Raw genomic sequence first — 24,344 nt, forward strand, 5'->3', positions numbered from 1 at the left:
CTCAAATAACTAAGCATTGTTCTCAAGACAGCCTTGGCTTATCCTTCACTGCAAGCGTACAGAGTCCTGGCTGTTCTAGAAAAAGTCAGGCAGGCCTGTTTCCGTATCCTAACTCTAAGGCCTACCAATTGGGTAGTTGATTTAAAGGGTCGGCGCCTCTGTGGAACCAACTAGGCTGTGAGGTGTTTGTTCAGAGGACACTGGAGAGATGAGATGGGAAAACAAAACAAAACCCTGGGCTTCAGAAAGCATGTGGTCTGGTAGGGAGCGGTGACAGAGGCACCTTGTGGGTAAACATTTAGAGCTATGGATGGATGTTGATATCATTGGCTGAGTGGGAAAAGTTATTGGATGTGTTAGTCAGGGCTTTCCAATGAAATTATATCAAATATATGTGTTATGGTTTAAGTAAAAATGCTGCAGGTTCCCAAGGGGCTGCAGCAGGCAGCAGGCCACGAGACCATGCAGCAGATCCCCAAAATGGTGTCAGTCAGCAGGCAGCAGGTCCTAAGAGCAACCAGTCCCAGGAAGAGATGGCACAGTTCCTCAAGTGGCTGCAGTGGGCCATGAGGGGCAGTGAGTCCCAGGCAGGGAGCCGTGTGGTGGGTGAGAGACCTCGACAGGGCAGCCAGTCCCACGAGAAGAGACAGACAGATGGGCATACCATGAGACCATGCCACAGGTCTCCAAAGGCAGCTGGTCCAGGGCAGTGTGGGTGAGAGATAGAGACAGATAGGCACGCCATGCAGAGTGAGGTTGGATATTTATTTAGTGGGTTATGGAGGGAAAGGGGAAAGAGGAGAGAGAGGGAGAGAGAGTGGGAGGGAGAGAGAGAGAGAGACAGAAATAGGGGTGGGGAGGAGAGGAGCCACAGCAGCAGCTACCTCTCTGGGAGAGAGACAAAAAAGGAAAGGACCCAGACTGGAAGCTGAAGATCAGCTTGCCTCTGCAGAAGAGGGGAGGGAGTGGGCATGGCTTGTCTCTTAAAGGAACAGGGCATATCATTACATTCCCATCTCTTTTTTATAATAAAAAGGTAGGAGGTTAGACACCACAGGTAAAAGGAATTGGAATGGCAGATTCTCAAGACTGCTTCCCATTTATTTGTGGGTGTTGTCTTTGGGGGGGAACCTGAGTAGACTGGGTGCTGGTCACATCCTGGCATAGCTAGTCTCTTTGGTTTAAGTAAAAAATGCTGCAGGTCCCCAAGTGGTGGCAGGCAGCGGCAGTGGGTCCCATGACCACGGCAGACCACAAAGGCAGCTGGGTCCCAGGCAGGAAGCCATGTGGTGGGTGAGAGGCCAAGACAGTTAGGCACACAATACAGAGTGAAGTTGTATATTTATTTAGTGGGTTATGGAAGGGAAGGGGAGGAGGGGGAAGAGCAGAGAGCGAAAGAGAGAAACAGGGAGGAAGGGAAGAAGGGAGAGACAAAGCTGCTCCAGAGAAAGAGAGAGAGAGAGAGAGAGAGAGAGAGAGAGAGAGAGAGAAAGGGAAGGGACACTGGCTGGAAGCTGAAGATCATCTTGCCTCGGCAGACAGGGGAGAGAGTGGGCGTGGCTTGTCTCTTAAAGGGAGAGGACAGACCATTACAATATGTACTAGTTACTTCTCTCAGCTGTGGAGAAATGCATGGCCAAAGGAACTTTGGAAGGGTTTATTTCAGCTCTCCATTCTAAGGTGTGGTGGCAAGAGCTTCAGGCAGCTGGCCATATTATATCTGTAGTCAGGAAAAGAGAGACGGACATGCAAATGTTCTGCTTGGTTTCTCTATGCAGACCAGGACCTTAGCCTGTGAAAGGTGACCCCTTATTATAGACCTTCCTGCCTCAGGTAACCTAGTCTTGATAACTCCTTACAGACGGGACCCAGATACTTGTCTCTTCCACGGCAATAGATCTTGCCAAGTCAACAAATCAGTATTGGCTATCACAATATAAAAATAGGAGAGATCGGTGGATTATAAGTCACTGATTTATTGTGCGGGGTGGACCAACAAGCTGAGCCACAGAGGGCTGGTGCTCCACTTCCAGCTCAGAGGTCTCAAATGACACCAGAATAAATGCAGGCTGTTGGAGGACTCCCTCTTGGTGAAAAGAGGCCTGGGTTTTGCCCTGTCCAGGCTTTCAGCTGAGAGGGTGAGACCCACCTACAAGGTCCACAAATTATCAATCTCAGCACCTGGGAAGCAGAGGCAGGTGAATCTCTGTGAGTTCCAGGCCAACCTGGTATACTGAGTGAGTTCCAGGACACCCAGGACTATACAGAGAAACCCTGTTTAGAAAAACAAAACAAAATAAATAAAATAAAAAATATAAAATGTCAGTCTCATTAACATCTTTATGGAAACACCCAGATCATTTTTGACACTAAAGGTGGCCATCCTGCAGTCCTTACCTGTGCTAACTAACACAATTTGATTCAAGAGATAAACTTTCATTAACATTTCACAAGTTACCAAGGTTCCTTGAGGAGGGAGGACACCCTCCCTAGCCTCAAGCAGAAGGAAAAAGGAAACAACAAACCTAAAATTTAGCTGGGCTATGACAGCCAAGGCCATTATCCCAGCACTTGAGAAGCAGAGGCAGTCAGATCTCTATGATTTCAAGACCAGCCTGGTCTACAAGAGCTAGTTCTGGACAGCCTCCAAAGCTACAGAAAAACTCTTGTCTCGAAAAACCTAAATAAATAAATAAACTAAGATTTACTGGACACTTGCAAGATAGCCCATATTTTCTTATGGGAGACTTCACTTAATTCTTTGAGTTATGAACTGCTTTTACAGTTTACAGGTATAGGAACTGAGGTCCAAAGAGTGCCAAGATGCCCAAGATCAAATCATAAATATAATGGCTGAGTTTAAGGATCATCTGACTGCAAGATGAATGTGTGTTGTTCTCTTTCAGCAACTTCTTAGCTGGCAATTCAGGAAAATTAAGGTAACTGTACAGTACTTTCTCTGTGGTCTGTTCCCTAAAATCCTTCCCAGCATGTTGGTGTGATACTGAATACATGGCTGCTACTCCAAGAGGACAGGGAAACTGTAAAGGTAAAAGTAAAATGCCGAGGATCCCTAAGTGGCTCTCCCATGACATGGTGGCAGGCAGCGGGTTGTGGGTCGAGAGCAGCCAGTCAGTCCCAGGCAGGGAAGGCGCAGTTCCCCATGAGGCTGCAGTGGGCCGTGAGGGGCAGTGAGTCCCAAGCAGGTAGCCGTGTGGTGGATGAGAGACCTCTATGGGGCAGCCAATCCCATGAGGAGAGACAGATGGATGGATACCCCATGAGACCAGGCCACAGGTCTCCAAAGGTGGCTGGTCCCGGGCAGGGAGCCATGCAGTTGGGGCGAGAGACAGAGACATGGATAGGCACACCATTCAGAGGTAGGTTGGATATTTATTTAGTGGGTTATGGAAGGGAAGGGGAGAAGGGAGAAGAGCAGAGAGGGAGAGGCAGAGAAGGGGGAGGGAGGGAGAGAAAAACAGAAGCGGGGGAAGGGGAGAAGTAGGGAGAGGGAGGCAGAAGCTGCTTTTTCAAGAGGGAGATGGAAAAGGACTCGAGCTGGAAGATGAAGATCAGCTTGCCTCAGTGGACAGGGGAGGGAGTGGGCATGGTTTGTCTCTTAAAGAGACAGAGCAGACCATTACAGAAACAAGTCAGAACCTTCTTAGAGTTCAGTCCCTACCAGAACCTGAGAGGACCAGTGAAGCAGCCCCAGCAAAACTTCAGGGTTGTGCTTTGATACCTACACTGCATAGGTGCTCTACTGCTGAATAGCTGGGTGACCAGGCTGTGCCTCATTTCCTTTTGCTTTGGATTGGAGATGGTGATTACAACTGTATTTGCTTTGTGGTGGTTGTACAAGCCTTTAATCCTAGCACCCGTGGAGGCAGAGACAGGCAGATCTCTGTGAGTTTGAGGCCAGCCTGGTCTACAGAGCGAGTTCCAGGACAGGCTCCAAATCTACGGAGAAACCCTGTCTCGAAAACTCCCAAAAACCCAAACAGGACAAACAAACAAACGAACAAACAAAAACTGTATTTGCTTTCTAGTGGCATTAAGTATATTAAATGAGTAAATCCCTGCGGGACTTAAATCATGTGTGACACTCATTACTACTCAATAAATGCCTCTTTGTCTGTGTCCTGGAACTTCAAGTGTCCAAATGTTTCTTTTGGACACAGAGGCGGAATTCTCTGGAGACTCTCATATCTTACAATTTCATGATGTGTCAGTGTTTCTGATTTCAGATCGTCTTAACTATATGAGCTTGTCCACGATAAATATTTGGATGAAAGCGGAGATTTTTAGGGGGTAGGATACAGAGAAAAGCAAAAACTTGCCCAGTGCCGCCTGGAGAGATGTCAGAGCATCCTGACTTATTGAAAAAGAATGGGTCCACCTGCCTTTCTGGATAGTGCAACCCTTTGACAATTCCCCTTCAAATATCTCTATCCCCTCCAACACACACACACACACACACACACACACACACACACACACACGCCTCCTATTCTCAGGGCTTGCTGCTCTAATTTAGGGAATCTTGAAATTCACTGCCTTAAAAGCAGGCGTTTTATCTGACCTTCCACATGGAAATTCTTTCCTTTGGAATTTCTATGTGTCCAGCTCCACCCAACCCACAGGACCATAAATGCTTGCGTGTCGGCAGCCTGGCCTCAGGGATTCCAGAAATAACGTCGGGCCCTAGCTAGAGCACTGGAGCATAGTAAGGCATTTCTGTACCGAGACAGAGTCGCTTTCCAACCAGGCCTCTCCCCGGCAAAGCACAAAGCAACCTTTACTAGTTGGCTGGGGAGGGGCAGCTGGGAGGGAATACGAATTTCTGGAAAGTTTGTCCTTTTCCGTCAAACCTACCGTACTGGAGTCTCCAGATCCGCTGGCTTCCACTTAGCATTTGAATTCACTTTGCTTGCAGCGGCGGTCACTAAGTTCTTTGAACCCTTGGGGAACAACGGGAATTGGAATCTCAGCCTCCTGAGCCCAGGTGGCAATTTCCTTCTGAAGTCAGGCAGGACAGCCACCTCACTTGGAGTTGGGGCGTGTTTGTGATTGAAGGCAGGAGAGAAAAGAGCGATTTTAAAAGAAATGTTAGTTATGATCTTGAATACATAGCATCCGGGGCAAAGGTTCTCATTTCAGAAGGGTGTTTATCGTGCGAAGAAAATCGGAAGTCAACACAAGGGGAGAATTTTGGCTTTATAAGAATCTTCGAAAAAAAAAAAAAAGAGCATGGAAAAAAAACCCCACCACACCCAAAAATCGAAACCTTGTACACTTGCTTGTGTGTGTGTGTGTGTGTATTTAGACAGTAACCTGGAGAAGTAGGAAAGGATTTAAAAAAAAAATGCTTCGGGAAGGAGGTAGTCATAGCTGTTTCTCCAAATCGTGCTTAATGTCATTTTCCATTTTTTTTTTTTTTAAAAAGCGTAACTGACTCTGCCACGCGGACCTGCCCGGATCTCCTACGTCTACCTTTCCACAAGGGAATTCCAGGCTCTAGGGTGCCTGCGAGAAAAACTCGTATTAAGCCACTTTCTCTGGGAACCAAATCTTTTCTAATGGGGATGGGGTTATCTCTAATTTGGAGTCGGAATAGGAAAGTCATAAAGGCTGCATGTTAGCGTCTGGGGTTCCAAACCTTTGTCAAGAATAGGAAGGTGGAAGAAAGAAAGGCGCTTGTGCAACCAAACGGCCAATTATGTCACCCTGTGAAGTCCAGCCGCAAGCCGCTGTGGCCAGTGAGCTGCAACGCCCCATCTGCAGTGGTCGCTGCAGCAGGACACGCGGCCGCAGCCGGGGAGGTCGAACGCACCTCCGGGTCTCGTGCCGCACCCAGGAGTGCCGGGCTGGCGGGGAGGATGAGGGGAGTTGGTAAAGGCATCGCCATGGCAACAGTGACGTCCATTCACCCTGGATCTAATTGGAGGAAACCCCGTGGCCGAAGCCGCAGCCTGCGGGCCAACCGAACCTACCCGAGCCGACCCACCCTCCGAGCCTCCGCTTCGCTTCCCGCCCCGCCCCCATGCGCCCCCTTCCGCGCGCTCGCTTCTTATTGGTCAGCCAAGGGACTGGAGGCGGGACTCCCTGGGGAAGTGCGGAACGCTATTGGCCGGTGGCGTGCTCGTCGGCTCCGCGCTAGGCTGAGACGGGAGGGTCCTCGGCTAAAGCCCAAAGCAGATCAAAGTGGTGGGACTCGCGTCGCGGCCGCGGAGACTAGAAGGTGAGTACGGGAGCCGCCGAGGAGCCGCCGCCGCCGCCGCAAGGGATCGGGGCTGGGGTGGCGGGGTACGGTCCTCGGGGCTGCTAAGCCACCGCGCGCCCGAGGGACGGGCCGGGGCGGGAAGGTGCGGCGCCAACGGCCGCTTCCATCTTGGGCCAGAAGGGGCCCGCGCTCCGGCCTCGGGGAGGCGCGGCGGGCGGGCTGGAGGGCGTGCGCGGAAGGCGGCGGCCCCGCGGGAGGCTCGAAGACGCGGCCTCGTGCGCCGAGACAAAGCGGGCGTCCGGCCGCATTGTCTGACGTGCTCTCCCCCCTCGCTCTTTTTTTTTTCCTCTCCGGCGCCGCCCCGCTCCGCCCCGCCCCTGGCGGCTCTATCAGGAGGACTCCGGATCCGGCTCGGCTCTCGCCCTCGCTTCGCCATGGAGAAGACCGAGCTGATCCAGAAGGCCAAGCTGGCCGAGCAGGCCGAGCGCTACGACGACATGGCCACCTGCATGAAAGCCGTGACGGAGCAGGGCGCCGAGCTGTCCAACGAGGAGCGCAACCTGCTGTCGGTGGCCTACAAGAACGTGGTCGGGGGCCGCCGGTCCGCCTGGAGGGTCATTTCGAGCATCGAGCAGAAGACCGACACCTCCGACAAGAAGTTGCAGCTGATCAAGGACTATCGGGAGAAAGTGGAGTCGGAGCTGAGGTCCATCTGCACCACGGTCCTGGTGAGTCGTGGGTCGGCGGCGGCCGCCGGGTGGGGGGTGGGAGGAGAGTAGGGCGGCGGGAGCCGAGACCCTTTTGTGTGGGGTTCTTGATGGCGAGCGGCCGGTGGTGGGGTGGCGAGTTGGTGGGATGAACCCCTGGGCTGCCTTCGTCCCTTGTCTCCGAGCTTCCCCAAGGGTGAGCAGATCTCCCAGGCTCTGGGTTACAGAAACTTGGGAACATCCGTATAGGACTTGCACAAAACTGGAAGAGATCTATTTAACCTTGTGCCAGGAGACAGGTCACTTTCGGGGCTTCACATCATAGGGGGAAGGCATGGGGGCTTTTAACATAGAGATACTAGTATATTCCCCCCTCCCCCGGATTTAGGAATGGGAAACTAAATATAGCTTCATCTTTTCAGGTGAGAATATGTTGAGACGTTCCCTGCTAAAGGTGTGTGTGTGTGTGTGTGTGTGTGTGTGTGTGTGTGTGTGTGTAGACGGAAGTTCACTAAATGAAAAGGCTACAGACAAATCTAAAAGAACACAATGTCCTGGTCAGTTTCATTATTTAGTAGCGTTTTTCCCTCTTTGTTGCCTCACTTAGCCCGGGTGTGTAGAGATGAAATCATTTCTGATGGGATTGGCAAGGAAAGCCTTCCAGGTTTTGAACTATCCGGTCCTTAGCTGTTGTGAGGTCCTTATTAGAGGGAGCAGGGGTTTGCAAAGCTTGGTCATTGCACAGACCCTTTAATCAATGAAGTAAGTCGTAGTGTATCGTGGGGTGTCAGCTAGTTTCGTGCTGCAGTTATTTCTGTGAGACGTGTGCTCGTTCACATGCAGTGGTGATCAGTGCAGTAGCGCCCGGGTGCGCCCTCCACATGCCACCTTTAGAAGAGGCGCCCCCACCGCTCCATCAATACTGTGTTCGGGTGCCTTTGAAAGGCAAGCATGTAAGGTTGGTGATTTTTCTTAAGAGAAGAAAAAAATTACCCTTTCCTCCCAGTCTTTCCTTCATCACATCAAACCCCTGGAACCTAGAACTTCTATTTCCGAGAGATTATCTGAATGAAATCTTGATAGATAGGTGCAGATGGTAGGGGCAGTGCATGGTACAGTGCCGAAAGCTCTGCCGCTTTATGAAGACAAGCCAGGTTTTATTGTATTAACATGTAAGTGCTCTTAAGTCCCTGTTCACATAGAGGGAGGCCCAACTCCCGGACTGAGTTGTTTTTTTGTTTGTTTGTTTGTTTTTTATATTTAAGAGAGCTGCCAACTTGGATAAAAATGGCAGACATTAGTAGCATGTATTGATGGCTGTTGTTACCTACCACTTTGTGGTTTATTTACCCATACAGTTCAGGATTGCCAGGTTTTTTCATGTTCTCTAGCAGTTTAATTCTGAACCAAGGGAAAATGTATTCTATCTTGCAGCTCTTACAATTCTATTTTAAGATTTTGTATGTGTGTGTGTTCTGCCTGCATGTATGCATGCGTACCACCCATGAGGATGCTTTGTCCAGCGGCCTGAGGGAAATGGCCAGGGGTCTTATCCTCTGAAACTGGAGTTAGTTTTTAGCCACTGCTTGGGTGCCAGGAACTTGACTGAGGTCGTCTTGAAGAACAGCAAGTGCTCTTAGCCACTGAACCATTTCTCCAGCCCAAGAAACTTGGGTTTTTAAGGTAGCATGAATGTGGGAGTTTTCCTGTTTTCGATGGTGTGGTTTGAGAGAGTGGCCAGACACTTACCATAGCCCTCTCATGTGTATCTTTTTAGGAAGAGAGAATTCTTGAAATTAGGACAGCACTTTTTCTTGCATGAGACAGAGGAAGGTTAGACTAATCTGAGACAGCAATGCACAAACTAAAGTTAATATAGTGTCTTTAGCTGAATTTTGCCTTGTTGACTAACTTTGAAAAGAGGATCCTGGGGAAACATGTCTTCAGGTGGCAAGTGTACTGAAGAGCTTGCTGTACAGTGAAAGGTTAAGAAATAATGCAGGGAAGAACAAAGCTGAGAACCATTGATTTTATTTATTTATTTGCCCTGCAGTAATTTATAATTTTGGGAAATATAGATCATATAAGCCAATATCTATAAGGTGCTTATGAACAAAAGGCAGTGTAGTTAGAAGGAAACAGACTCACGGAGAGAGACAGTAGATGTGAGGGTGAATGGACAGTGTTGGAAGCGGGCTGTCATTCTTCCAGGACAATGGGGCATGGGACAGACAGGAGGCTTTCTGTGTGACTAGAGGTTCATCTGTTGGTAGGAACCATAGTTGGTAAGGGCAGATCAAAGGGAGAACCTAGATGGAGGTTTTGGGTTTTCTTTTTATGGTACTGGGGATTGAACTCATGGCCTTGCAAATGTTAGGCAAGTGCTCTGCCACCATGAACTGTATCTCCAGCCACTGTAGATATTTATAATGGTGTTTTATAGTACAATAAATATTATAATCTGAACACACAGAAGGTGATAAACTAGTCAACAAGAATCTGATGAATGATAGATTCATAATTATAGTCATAGGTCTAAACGTTTTTATTTGTAATTAGTAATTTAGTAAGGAGTCAGTGAAGAGGAGGAAGAGGGAAACCTAGTTTCTGAACATGAAAACAGTAAACTAAACATGAACACAGTATGTATTGAGGAGGGGACTAGGAAGGAGAAATTGATACACAGGGGAAATTTGAGATTCATTTGGTTTAAGAATCAGCTTGTGTTTTGATCCAAAATATCATTGACTCCCTTTCCGAATGGATTGGGGGTGGATAATTTTGACTGTTTATCCAGAATGTAGATGAACAGCCTTTGGTAGTCATTGTTTTCAAGGTTCCTAAACTGACATTCCATGTAAAAAGATTAGAGTCCCAATAAATACTGTGAAGAGAAGCAGACCAAAATGGTTCAAATCAGACTCCTAATGGCAGTTTTAAAGTCAAAGGTTTTGCCAGGTCACTTGTCAGTGTAATCCATGTAGAGGAGGTGGTTGGTCTAAATTTTTAAAGTGTCTTTCAGTTCTAGTAATTGGGGCCTATCCATAGTTGATTCTTGCCCTTCCACTTCTGCTTTAACTCTCACCTCTGGTGGTTTGAATGAGAATGGCCCCCACAGTCTCATGCATTTGAACGCTTGGTCCCCAGTTGGTGGAACTGTTTGGAAAGGATTAGGTGTGTCTCTGGGACTGTCAGTTCCAGTCAGCTCTTTCTGTCTAGTACTTGTGGATCAAGATGTAAGCAAGCACTCAGCCACTATTCCAGCATCATGCCTGCTTGCTGTGTGCGCTCTCCACCATGATGGCTTACTCTAACCCTCAGAAACTGTTAGCCTCAAATAAACACTTTCTTTTATAAGTTGTCTTGGTCATGGTGTCTTATTACAGTAAAGTAACTAAAGACAACCGCTAAAATAATTGTAGCACATGTCATCAAAGATGAATAAAATGGTGGAAATCTAGTGACTGGTGTAATGTCTTTGAAGAAGTGGTCCAAAAGTTATTAATGACCTGAATGCTGATAGGAGCGAAGTGAAAAGTCAAGCAGTGGTTAAATAGGTTAAATAAGACTTTGGGAGCAGTTTAGAACTTGATATGAAGTAGGAGCAGACCAAAGAAATCAGATGGTTTCATAAAGTGTCCCCTCTGAGACTAGGAACAAAATTTATCATTTACAAGCCTTCAACTAAGAGACAGCCACTTGAGGTGTATGCAGGTTAGTCTTTGTCTTTAGAGCTGTAGTACCCTCTCTTCTAGTCTTTGAGTAGGCTAGTTGCAGCATAATGCAGGGGCAGTTTGAAGTCCTACTGTCAGTACTCTGATCTTTTTAAAAATATGAGTCAGCTAGGGTGGTAGGTAGAAGGAGCAGAGGTCAGAATTAACCTCTATATTGTGAGTTTGAGGCCTGCCTGACTTTTGTGACACCCTGTCTCAAAAAGGAATAAAAACAAGAGCCAGAGGCAAGTACAGGGATAATGTGCCTGTAATCTGAGCCATTTGGGAGGTTGGAGCAGGTTTGAGAGTGAAGCCAGCTTGGGGAGCAGCAAGAGCCAGTCTAAAAAGAAAGAAAGAATCATGTGGTGGCACACACCTTTAGTCCCAGCCCTCGGAGGCAGCATGTCCATAGAGCAAGTTCAGGACAGCCAGGACCACACGGAGAAACCCTGTTCTTTAAAAAAGAAGAAAGAAAAAAAAAACATGTACATTGAGTGGGAAGTGAATGCACTTAGTCCTAGTATTCAGGAGGCAGAGGCAGGAGGATCTCAATCAAAAGCTGTGTAACTAAACCTCTACTGTTTCAAATGAGGGCAAAAGAAAATCTCACAAAATAAAAATATAGACAGTGGAAAACTGATCTTGTAGTAGCTGTAAGCCTTATTTCAGTTATAATCTTAAGTTTAGTTATGTTCTGAATTAACCTCTTCTAATGAAAATATAGCTCATGCTGGTCATTATTTTGATTCTTGATCATTAGCAATCACATATCTTAATCTTAATGCAATTTTCTGTGTATAATAGGAAAAGTATGGGCTCTGGAATGGAAGGTGGCAAAAACACCCCCCCCCCCTCCTTTTGATACAGTTTCTTTGTGTAGCTCTGGCTGCTCTGGAACTTACTGTATAGACCAAACTGACCTCAGATTCAGAGATCTCCACTCCTGAGTGCTGGGGTTAAAGGTGTGCCCAACCGTTGCCCAGTTTGGAATTGGCAGTTTTTAAATCACTGTTCCTTGGTTGCCTTGTTTGGTGAGCACTGACCTAGCAGTGCTTCTTAATCTGTAAATTGGGGATGGTGTCCTCTGTTAGAGGTTTGTGGGTGAAATAGCTGCATTAGTGGACCTTTGGGGTGTAGGGGTAGAAGGGGGAGATAGTGTAGCTGAGGTTGTTCTTGAACTGTTGATGGTGCTGCCACTACCTCTCAAATGTATGCTGTACTTCCCAGAAATTCTTTTTTTATATTTTCTGATCTTGTCCAATTTAAGTATCTTGGGTGTGTGTCTGTGTGTCTCCTAAATACTGAGGATTGGACCTAGGGTCTCTTGGATGCTAGGCAAGCACTCTCACTCTTTACTGCTAACAGTTGGTAGATTTACAAGTTAAGCTGCTAGTGAATACTTCAAAGTTGAAAACTGAAGTATAAGGAAATTAGCAACTTGGTCAAGATCACAAAGTGAGTAAAAGGTAGACCAAAAACCTGAACCCAAGCTGTGTGCCTCCATATGAAATGAAGCAGTAGTTCCTAAATACATGGGAGCTGATTGTAGACCTTTGTGACCTTCTGTGTTGGGAAATGGGGGCATTTTACTGTTAACACACAGAACTTTGAAGGGAGAAGATCGACCTTTAGACAAAATGACTTAAACGTATATTACCGACAGCTTCTTATTTAATATACAGGATATGACAAAATTTTAGTCTTGACTTTTGGTATTTTGTCCTTGAGTTATGTAAGTTACTAATGTCGAGCATTTTGTAGGTTTTTGTTTTTACTGAAGAGTGACTGGTGAGGACTAGATATATCACTGTATGTGCTTGCTTAGCATGTACAGGGAGGGCCCTGGGTTCTGTCGCAGCAATGGGAAAAGAAAGTAAAATGGAATGGAATGTTGTTAGTGTAAATGAGATTAGTGTTTCTCAACCAGGGTGTTTATCCTCTCCGTGCCCATATTTCTACATGTGGGGACTTTTGGCAACATCTGGAGACATTTTTGGTTGTCAAAACTTGGAAGTGAGAGAAATAAAGAGCGTGCCACCCCCCCTTAGCCCTCACCCCCTGTGTGTGCATGCATGTGTGTGCTATATTGTGGATAGAGGATAAATATAATAAAGTACACAACTGCTGGCAATTACCATAAGAAACTTACTTATCAGATTCTTTCAAAAGCCATTTTGATTAAAGTCCTGCAGTCTGCTTTTTAATAAGCTTGTCACAGAGGCAGAAGCTCTTTACTTCAGTCTCAGCGGGAAGACAGAAGTGTGCGTGCTACAGGGTCCCCATCACCTTTGTAAAAACTGTTGCTCACGTTTAAACCCTGTGTCTTTAGATGTTCCATAATTTATGAATGTTCCATTTAATGTTTAGGTTTTAAACAGTTTTTCTCTATTTTAAACAACATGGAGAAGAATATATCTTTTGTGTGCTTTATGCTGTGATTTGCTTATAGTGTCCTAGAAATGAAACTTGTAAATCATCCCTTTGGGCAGACATGAGTTTACATTGTCAGCAAAGGCTGAGAATGGTCATTTCCTCTTAGTACAGAGAAGTGTTTTTGCTTTATTATTTAATGACATCACTTTATTCTAATTAACTAAAAAATAAAAACACACAGCTAGTTTAAGGAAGCCACTCAAACTTGCCTAGTCCCAAACTCTACATCTCAGTAAACTTGTATATCCAGTCAGAATGGCCACTCTGGAGCAATGGAGAGTGTCAGAGTGCCACAGACTGGGGGAAAGTGCTGGTAGGAGCAGAGGAGTATAGTCACCACGTTCTGAGCGCAGTTAAACAGATGGCTGAGACAGTCTGATGGAGAATCTGCATTATTACATCTTGTGCCTCTTTCAGGTTAATGGTAATGCCTACTTTTTAAAGTATAATCATGTATTGGGGCAAGGTCTCTCTCTCTCTCTTTCTTTTTCCAGAAAGGGTTTCTCTGTATAGGTCTGGCTGTCCTAGAACACATTATGTAGATCTGGCTGGCCTCAAACTCAGATCCACCTGCCTCTGCCTCCTGAGTGCTGGGATTAAAGGTTTGTGCCACAGCCTGGGCTGGGGTATATAGGATATTCTTTTACACTGTGTGAACATATGTCACTATGATTGGTTTAATAAGGAAGCTGGCTGGCCAATACCTGGACAGGATAAGGTTAGACAGGAGAACCAGATGAAGGACACTGGTAAGAAGGCAGACTGAGTAAGAGGAGTCCCCATCCAGACAAGGAGAGGAAAAAGGATGTGCAAGATGAAAGTTAAGGCCAGACGGCAGAATGTAGATTAATATAAATGGGTTAGTTTAATATATTATATTAACTCATTAATATAAATGAGTTAGCTCGTAACAAGCCTAAACTTTTGGCCGAACATTTATAATTAATAAATAGTCTCTGGTTATTTGGGAATCAACTGGTGGAACAGAGCTGGATCGTGGTTCTAACAAAAAAAACTCCACCTATAGGGGTAAGTCTTTTAAAGATTTCACTGGTTAGCCCTTTATAATATATGACAACTAATATGCTTGTCATATCCGGCCCCTTCCTTTAATTAATAAAATGAATTGAGAATGTTCATCAACTTGCTGTTTTATTTCTTAATGAATCTGAATAGTGTGGCATCAGAGCTACATGGTAGTGAGAGAGCTTTTATAGCCAGGTGGTGGTAGCGCACACCTTTAATCCCAACACTGGGGAGTGGGAGGCAGGCAGATCTCTGAGTTTGAGACCAGCTTGGTCTACAAAGAGAGTTCCAGGTTAGGCCCCAAAGCTACAGAGAAACCCTGTCTCAAAAAAACAGAGAGAACTTTTATATTTGAGAGAGGGTTTTCGTATAGCTAAACTAGCCTCAAACTTGTGTAGCTGAGAATGACCTTGAACTTCTGCTCCCATCTTCCAAGTGTTGGGGTTACAGGCACAGGCATGTGCCAGCAGAAGATGTGGGGATGAACCTAGGACTTAATGCACCTGAGGCAAGCACTCTACTAACTGAGCATCCCTGTCCCAAAACTAGCCCATATGCTGCTCTTCACTGGGCATATGGGCACAATTCCTTTTTGTTAACTGATGTTTTGTAGTGCTTGCCAGTCAAGTGCTCTACCACTGGGTACATTCTGTACTACTACTCCCCTTTTGAAAAATGCTACATCTGGGAGTTGGGAGAGTAATATGAATCTACCTTTTTTAAAGGAGTGACCTTCAGTTTATAAACCTTTGGCCTTCAACTCTGTACTGCTAGAATTGCAGACATGCAGTCATACCTACTTTTATATGGTGCTGGGAATCAAACCCAGGGTTTTATGTATACTAGATGGTCATCCTACCTCAGCCTCCTACTCACACCTTTTTTTTCTTTTGTAGAACAATTGAAAACATTTAGGAGAATAAAATCAAGAATTCTGCCAAAATCAAAAAGCTAATGTCTGTTTTCATTGCATTATTTCAGTGATACTCTTTTGGGGGTGGGAGTAGGGGCTTTGAGATAGGGTTTTTCTGTGTAATAGCCCTGGCTCTCCTGGAACTAGCTCTTGTAGACCAGGCTGGCCTCAAACTCACAGAGATCCCCCATTTCTGCCTCTTGAGTGCTGGGATTAAAGGTGTATGCCTCCACTGCCCGGCACTCAGTATACTCTTAAATGCAGCTTACTCTAAGTGTTATTTACCATTTTGCCTTTTTAAAAAATATATTGTATATATAAACACTTTCAAAAATAATTTAACCAACCTATAGACTAGAATAAAAATGGCAATGGATGAAATAAGTTTTCTTCTCTTTACATCTTGTAAATTATACTTCCTTAACACCTTAGTGATGTTCATAAAGTCAATGGCACAAATTTATAAAAATCTTTTAAAAATCAGGGTGGTAGTGGCAGCGCATGCCTTTGTTTGGTTCCAGAATTCGGGAGACAGAGGTGGGCAGATCTCTGTGAGTTCTGGTATACAGAGTGAGTCCTAGGACTGTCAGGGCTATGACAGAGAGATTGAAAAACAAAAGAAAGTTTATATGTATGAGAGAGAGTGTGTACAAATTTATTCTAAGAGTAACTGCAAACAATCTATTAGGAAAAATGGATAATAAACAGCAGCATATTAGTCATGGAATACTTCTTGCAATAAAAAGTAGACTATTTGAAAAATTGCCAAGTAAAAATTTTCATGAAAAGAAATATAACATATAATTCTACCTAAATCCTAAAACAAGCAAAGTTGTTGGGAAATGAGAGTAGTGATGCTCGAGTAGACCGGGATAAACACGGAAAGGCAGGAAGGAAGTGTAGTAATAGGGGCGGCAGGGCTGCATTCCCAGCACCCCTGCCGCCTGCTCGGCTAGCTTATGCCCAAAATAACAATACACAAACTGTATTCATTTAATCACTGCTTGGCCCATTCTCTTCTAGGCTAATTCTCACATATTAATTTAGCCCATTTCTAATCATCTGTGTATGGCACCCCAAGGTGCGCTTACCAGGAAGATTCTAGCCTATGTCCATCCTGGGTCGGAGCTTCATCCCAGGAGCGGGGCATGGCGTCTCTCTCAGGCGTCTGCTCCCGAGAGAGAGCTGTGTAGTCTCACCTCACTTCCTCTTCCTCCCAGCATTCTGTCCTGTCTACACCTCCCACCTATCTTCTAACCAATAAAATGGGCCAAGGCAGTTCCTTTATTAGCCAATGACCTTCCTCCATCAAGGAAGGAACTTCTGTAGGGTGATATTAGTGTTCAGTGTGAGTTGTGCGCCTTATAGTTTACTAGTTCTCAGCAGCTAATGTGCCTTTTCATTGGGTGCCCTGAGATAGAGGCGATAGATATGGCTTTAAAGAGTACATGTAATATAACTACACAGATAATGGATAGCCATAGATAACATTTATAACGTAGTGCAGATTATACCTCACAGTGCTTTAATTCATCTTAGACATAACAGAAGACAAGCTAAATGAAAGTACTTGGTGTCCTTACTAGTACAAGCCCTTCCCTGTCTGTAGTAGTCTTCTAGAGTGTAGCAGAACTTGGACTTGACCTGTATTTACTAATCTAACCAAGCGATTTTGACCTATTTGTTATTGAACTTCCTTTGTATTAGGTATCAGAGTGTCCATCTACTTTGATTATTTAGGATTCAACTAAGATCTTCCCCTGCCTCCTTTAGGAAAACTTTTAGCTTACTATTATGTATCACCATGTATCCTTTCCCTTGAAATTCTGCTGCTGGAAGGGAAAGGGAAAGTATAGGCGCTGGTGTGTATTTGTTTTCCATTACAAACCAGAAATGTTGGCCTTACAATAGCCAACATTTTACATGTTGACAAATACAGAGGATATTTTTCCTGTATATCTTTGACATCTTGAGACAGTGTAACATTTTACATGGCAGTTACAGTTACTAGGTCCTCAGCTCTCAGCATGAGAGTACAACAAAAGTCAGACAGGAATTGTTTTCTGATAGTATCTAGAATTGGTGCAGCTGCTTTGAAGAGACAAGAGCATACTGCAGTTTGCACATCTTTGTTTCATTGCCTCCTTGTCAGAGACCACACCCTGTCGTGCATCTTCACACTGCTGTAGTCATACCACTTGGTCATTGAAGCAGAGACTGGCTGAACCTTTTTGCACTTGAGCATCTTGGGTGTGGGTGTGTGTGGGTGTGTGGAGGGGAGTACACTATGTTCATAGAAAAGTAGTCCTATTCTCTATGAGGCATCTCTGTGCCAAAGCAGATCCTGATACCAATCCTAGTCTAACTTTGCCTGTGTTAGTGGTGGCTGGAGGTTTTATGGACCAGGAAAAAGGATTTAGAGATTTGAAATTGAGATCTTTGGGGAAAGGACATTTTTTTTCTGTTTTTATATGCTGTTGCTCCCCCCCCCCTTTTGTCTGTTGGTCTTTTGGATTTTAACTCTTTTGATCATAAAAAGTAGCCAGTTGACTGCGTGGGCTGCTGGTTTATTGTTATTTTTACTGTAGCTGTGGTAGTGCATGCTTTGTTGGACCTGAGTAGTATGTTAAGTCTCTGACATTGTGACAGCAGCTCTCATTCATTCACAGCACTCATTTAGCAACCATTCTAGCTGCTGATAGGTGTTAGTGTTAGAATTCAATCCCTATACAAACTGATATCAATCCCCTTGTCCCCAGAAAGGCATTAACGAATGTTTTAGACCTTTGTGAATTTTAATAAACACATTTTCAGGTATTGATCCTTTTAACCTTAGGATAAGGCTTTGCTAGAGGGGTGAATTACACGAGTTCACACTAATGGAAAGTGGTGTGATAAGCCTGGATGCCAAGGAGGTTGGGTAGGTGGTTAGTAGAAATAAGTATTATAATTATAGATATATGTCTGGAAATATATTTATTTCTGTTTATGACATATTAAATCTTGTAGAAACTTGTGTCAGGGTACTCAACCCGTGTGATGATGCACTACAGACAGATACACTGAAGGTTGGGGTGGGGAGTGTTTTCCCGTAGATGAAATTGGAGGGATCTGTTTAATGCAGCATGTGATGTTGCCTTTAGCCTTAGAAGCGCAGGCATATCTAGGAGGAGACATCTTTCAAGCGTAGATCAGTGGTCAGGTGCTCATGACTAAGGAAGTTGTTCTACTCATTTACATGGAGTAGTAGCCAGAAATACTGTATTCTCAGTGAGGAGGCAGATAACTTGCTGGATCCAGTTATAATGAGGAAGTTGTTTAGTAACTGGCATTAGAACAATGGGAACTGGGTGGCTTCTACAATGTTTTTAAGGCCATCATCTTCACAGCTAGGACAGATTTGTTTTGTACAGTGATTATGCTTCACTGTGGACTATTGGGGCTTCTTCTTTTAGTTTCTGTCCCTGTTCTCTCTCCATGATTCCCACTGTTCTGAAAGACTCATCTATATTGTTAATCTGTTTAATTTATTTGCTTAGTTGTATTTAAGTCTTAGATTCTTTTTGTAATTGTTGTTTGTTTTTTGAGACAGGGGTTTCTCTGTATATCCCTGACTGTCCTGGAACTAACTCTGTAGACCAGGCTGGTCTTGGACTCAAACATCCTCCTGCCTCTGCCTCCCGAGTGCTGTGATTAAAGGGTATACCCAGCAAGTCTTAGGTTCTTAAGAATTTACTGTATGCATACACATATCCCTATTTTACATGCATACATAAATAAAATCTAGACAAATTAAATCTTCCAGTTTGATGTATAGCTAAGAGAGAGAAAATAGGTGTTACCATGATCTACTTATGCTTCCTTGTCTGAGGTTTCTAAGTGCAGTCTTCACTTTCTGGAGAAAATTACTTCTGGGGCTTCAGGGGAAGGCAGGGGATAAAAACCAAAGGAAGCTTTGGAATGATACTAGCCTTCTGGATAAGTCAGCTGAGTGCTCTCCAATCAGAAATAGGAGGAAATGGTAGGTGAGATTTGGAAAGTAGAATTTTAGGAAATGAATTATAGCTGTAGCTCAGTTGATAGAGTGCTCGTCTAACATGTGCGCAGCCTAGGATTTGGTCCCTGGCTTCATGTAAACCGGCTGTGGTGGCTAACACCTCTAGTCTCAGTGCTTGATAGGTAGAAACAGGAGTGCCAGATGTTCAGAGTCATTCCTGGCTACATAATCAGTTTGAGAACACTTGTTAGTCTGTCTCAAAACAGTAAAATTAGAATTGAAAGTCCCAGTGGCTGATGTAGATGCCTTAACTAGGAGACAGTTAGCCTTTTGGATAGGACTGTCGGTGCATTAAAGACTGAGTACCAGGTAGTGTTTTATTAACTCATTTAATCTTTACCAACATTTGTGAGGTAGATTGTCAGTAACTGTTCTGTAGATAAAAGGACCGAAGTACAGAACTGTAAAAGTAATTAGGCGGGGAATGGGCACTAATCAGTCATGTCCATCAATTATCGCAAGGGAACACCTGTATTTTGGTGCATTAGTCGGGGTTCTCTAAAAAAAACAGAACTGATAGAATTAACTTATATTAAAGGAGATTTATTACACTGACTTACCAGATGTGGTCTGGGTACCCCAGCAATGGCTGTCTTCCTCTAGAAAGGTCCAAAATCTGGTAGTTGTTTAGTCCATGAGGCTGAGTGATGCTTCAACAGTCAGAGCTAGTCTTTGGTGGTCTTTATTGGAATACTGAAGAAATACTGTGTTCTGAGTAGTTTTTTCAATGTGCTTTCTGCTTTGCTAATTTTCTTTTATCTCTATCTAACTTTAAAGTTTTTGTCTTTTTTATTCTAAAGAGTTTTGTCTCCCCAACCTCCAAGTTTCCTTTTCTTAAGAGTTTGTTTAGAGGAACTAGTACTGGAGTTAACAGTTACTGTAACCTGTGATACAAATGTCTATCCTCTATCACTAAGTTGTCTATCCTCGATCACTAAGTGCACAACCTCAGCAGGGTTCCCAAGATGGGGATACCAGCCAGACCTGCTGAATGAACTCTGGTAATCAGTTAGGCAATAGGTATCATAGTTTGATAGTTTTAGTGTATGTGCTGCTGAAGCAAGTGTCCTGTTGTGATTTGAGGGAGCATGGCCACCGTGGGCTCATATATTTGGATGCTCAGTTCCTAGTTGGTGTTACTATTTGAGAAGCATTAAGATTAGGCATTCTTTGTTGGAAGAGGTGGGCTTTGCAAAACCCATACCTTTCCCAGTTATATACATCCCACCCCATTTGCTTGTGGAACAGAAGTAAGCTCCCAGTTACTTCTCCAACTGCCTGCTGCCATATACTATGCCATGATGAACATGGACTTACCTTCTTAAACTGTAAGCAATCCTTTTTTATAAGTTGCCTTGGTTATAGTGTCTCATCACAGAACTAGAAAAGTACCTGAGGCTGGATGACTTCTGCACTGACTTGGGCTGGAGCAAATCTCAGATTAGCTTGACTACCTGGTGCTGGCATCATCTGGGGACCTTGAGAATAATGAGCGGGCAGCCAGCACCATCTCAGAGCTGGTCAGCACAGTCTGTGACTTCTGACTGCATCATGACACATGTTGCTTTCAAGTGCCTGCCTGTCTGTGGTCTTTGATCACATTGCTGCTGGTGATTGTCTGGAGAGAGGGTGTTTGTGGTGGTCGAGTCTGTTGATTTCTGAGCTGCAGAAGTCACTGGCTGGAGAGGTGACCTCTGGGGCCTGCAGTGGGGAACACTTTACCTTTCTTGCTGCTGAAGCTGCAATTGTGCTCACCACCTTCTCACTCCCACCCAAGGTGCAAAGGCTTAGCTAGCTAGGCAAAGGGATTCCCTCCTTTCCTCTCTGCATAATAAACAACTGTCCAACTTAAAAAAAAAAAAAGGTGAAAAGTAACTAATGCATACTCCTTCTTTCCTCCTGGCTTCATTTCTTTTCAAATTCTAAACATTATTTTATGTCAGGAAAAGAACAAAAGCTCATGCAAAATAAAAGATAATATGCTAATATGTGTGCATCCATTACCCAATTTTAATAGTTTAAGAATTCTGTGTTTATTTTTGAATCAAAGTCCTTTATGTAGTCCTTTCTTAGGACTTGCTATGTAGACAAGGCTGACTTGAACTTACAGAAATCTCCTGCCTCTGCCTACCAAGTAAGCTATCTTAGAGGGATTACCTATGTGGAGAGACTGAGGTGTAGGGTAATGTATGAAAGACACTAACGTGTAGAAGAGAAAAACAAAAGTGGATTCTAAATGCATTGAATCTCTGGAAAAACATGAAAGAAACTAGTAGTAATTGCTGCCTTAGGGACATTGATGAAGACCTAGATGTCTAAGGAATTGCAGGGAGAATTTCTATTTTTCACTTCTGTATTTTATCTGAATTACACATGTATTGTCCTTTATTCAGTAGGAATTGGTACTTGTATGCAAAACTAGAATAGAGGAAGACATGTTAGATTTGAATTGGACCTGCCATTGTGAGATGATTTTTTAAAAAAAAAATATTTCCTGAGGAGAAAGAAAACAGAATGGGGTGACTATCATTTTCCCTTACAGGTTCCAGAAAAGCACTGTACCTTTCTAGTGACATAACGCATGTGAAACTAACTCTGTTTCTGTTAGCTCCATTTCAGCCTGTTGCCAAGACATGGCTGATACTCATTTGACAAACAAATGTATGCCTGTTAGGCACTGTGCTGAATTTTATAAAGGAAAAATACAAAGAAAACATTTGTATTTAGAAGCTCTTCTAAATTAATACTTAAGAATTAACATATATAATAGAGATTTTTTAAAAGTATTTTGTAGAAAAGATTAAACTGTTGGAACTTGAGCCTGCTTGAAACTCTAGGGTGAGATATTGGCTCAGTATTCATTCCATTGAAATACTTAGATGGCTCAGTGACTCAGCTATTAAGAGCACTGGCTGCTCTTCCAAAGGTTCTGAGTTCAATTTCCAGCAATCATATGGTGTTGTATTATGAACAGCGGGCTGTGTCCCGCCACCCGTCTAGCTTTACCCAAAATAATTGCACGGAAACTGTATTCTTTTAAACACCGCTTGGCCCATTATATCTAGCCTTTTCTCGGCTAACTCTCGCACCTGGACTAGCCCATTTCTAATAATGTGTGTAGCCCCCGAGGTGGCTTACCAGAGAAGATCTTAACCTGCGTCTGTCTGGAGTGGGAGAATCATGGCGACTCACTGACTCAGCTTATTTCTCCCAGCATTCTGTTCTGTTTTCTCCACCTACCTAATTTTCTGTCCTCTTAAAGGGCCAAGGCAGTCTCTTTATTTAACCAATGAAATTAACACAAAACAGAAGACTCTCCCCCATCAATATGGTGGCTCAGAACCATCTATAATGAGATTTGTTGTCCCTTGAGGAAGAGACATATGGTCAGTCATCCTCATCAACTTAGACCATGAAACCCAATATGGACAAGTTGAACAAAACCTTCATGTATATGGATACCCATGCATGCTTCAGCATTGTCAGGGCATAAATTTGATTTTTGATTGAATTTAGAATATTTTAGTAACCAAAAAAGTTACATAATATGCAGCTGTTACTTAAAAATGAAGAGGGTTGTACATGCTTTACCACTTGACTGGAGAGGTCATTCATGACACTTGGAAAAATTGGTAGTTAAAGTTACACTCTTTGTAATTCTTAGGACTGCACATCTGGTTACACTGTTTATGAAAGATCAGATAGTGATATTTGTATTGTTTTGTCTGTGTTTGTATTAGCTGCCAATTATATGTTAAGATAGTGAAGAAAGCCTTATTAGCTGAAAGGGGGCTATTTGAAAGAACTAATAGAAAAGGAAGGAGGTGACAGTTTAAATTGAAAGCTCTGGTAGGCACTTTAAAGTTGTGTCCATTTTGGGGGGCATAGATGATGTTAGTATATATGTCACAGTTACTGTTTGGAAGAACTTCTCTTAGGGGCTGAAGAGATGACTCAGCATTTAAGAACAATCATTCTTACTCAGATATGGAGTTGGCTTCCCAGCACCCATGCCAGAAGCATCACAACCAACTATAGCTCCTACTTTAGGGGTTCTGGTGCCCTCTTCTGGCCTCTATAGGTGCCAGTACACCTGACACATCTTTGATAAAAATGTTTTTAATGGCTAATAAGTAGTAGATACTGTCAAATGTAATTTTTGGTATGTATCAAGTTTTAGTGCCTTTTGTATAAATGTGAATTGATGAAACAAGTTTTTTTTTTAAGTTTTTAAAGATTTAAAAAATTTTGTGTTTTGCCCCCATGTTTGTGTATGGTATCTGTGGAGGTCTAATGAGGGCATTGGGTTCCCTGGAGTAACAGATAGTTGTGCTGGAACCATGTCTGTGTTAGGAGCCAAATCTGGGTCCTCTCCAACCTCTGTGATGAAGCAAGTTTTAAATACTAAAATAATTCTTGGGAGCTGAGGTGCTATGGAGACTGCTTATGGTTAAGGAGCCTTCATCAGTACTCCCCAGCACCAGCAAAGACAGAATACTTAAAAGTGTTGATGCCTCATCTACAGGATAATCATGTATTCTTACAAAGCCAAATACTTCTAAGAGTGCAAAGAAATACTATTAGTAATTAATACTGTGATAATAAGCTTAAACTGATAAATCAAACCTGGGCACAACTACTCTATTTTTTTGAGGACTACTGCTTTATTGGTACTTTGTGGGGGTTTAGTGTGGGCTCTGAAAAAAATGTTAACCTTGGGGCATATAAGGTAGTAAGGATTTGATGAAATGTTCAGTTGAAGTCTGAGTTCTGACTGGTGTGTGCTATGTGATGTCAGCTGATTGATCATCCAGCTCATGGGATTTGCTTCTATTTCCATGAAAGCTTTTAATTCTTTTTTTAATATAAATTATTCTTTAAGATGGCTTCATTTAGCCATTTTGTCTTTGAGCTTGCTGTCTACGTAAGGCTGACATTCAACTCTTGATCTTTCTGCCTCACAAGCGCTGGGGTTATAGGTGTGCACTGCCATACCTGGCTTCTTTTGGTTTTTTGAGACAAGATTTCTCTGCAGCTTTGGAACCTGTCCTGGAACTAGCTCTTGTAGACCAGGCTGGCCTTGCCTGCCTCTGCCTCCTGAGTGCTGGCACCGCCCAGCGTTATTTTATTCTTTTTGTTACAGGGTGTATGGGGCATGTGTTGGGAGTCGGGAGGGGTGCCCTCAGGCCAGAAGAGGGCATTGGTTTTCCTGGAGCTGGACTTACAGGCAGTTGTAAGTCCCCTGATGTGAGATCTGAATTTGGACCCTCTG

The 24,344-nt window shown here is 43.9% G+C and overlaps 1 protein-coding gene across 1 annotated transcript in view; it reads left to right on the plus strand.

Annotated features, from left to right (window-relative positions):
• Positions 1-6,135: 6,135 nt before the first annotated feature.
• Positions 6,136-24,344, plus strand: part of Ywhaq (tyrosine 3-monooxygenase/tryptophan 5-monooxygenase activation protein theta) — a 29,912-nt gene continuing 11,703 nt past the window's right edge. Inside the window, exons 1-2 of the mRNA XM_041630450.1 lie at positions 6,136-6,241; positions 6,617-6,951. Coding sequence (XP_041486384.1) covers positions 6,658-6,951 — 294 coding nt within the window. The 5' untranslated portion in view covers positions 6,136-6,241; positions 6,617-6,657. The remainder of the gene's footprint in view (positions 6,242-6,616; positions 6,952-24,344) is intronic.

Source organism: Microtus oregoni, unplaced genomic scaffold (genome assembly GCF_018167655.1).
Source record: "Microtus oregoni isolate MIOR12 unplaced genomic scaffold, Mior012 000034F_ref0000314, whole genome shotgun sequence".
Taxonomy (NCBI): Eukaryota; Metazoa; Chordata; class Mammalia; order Rodentia; family Cricetidae; genus Microtus; species Microtus oregoni.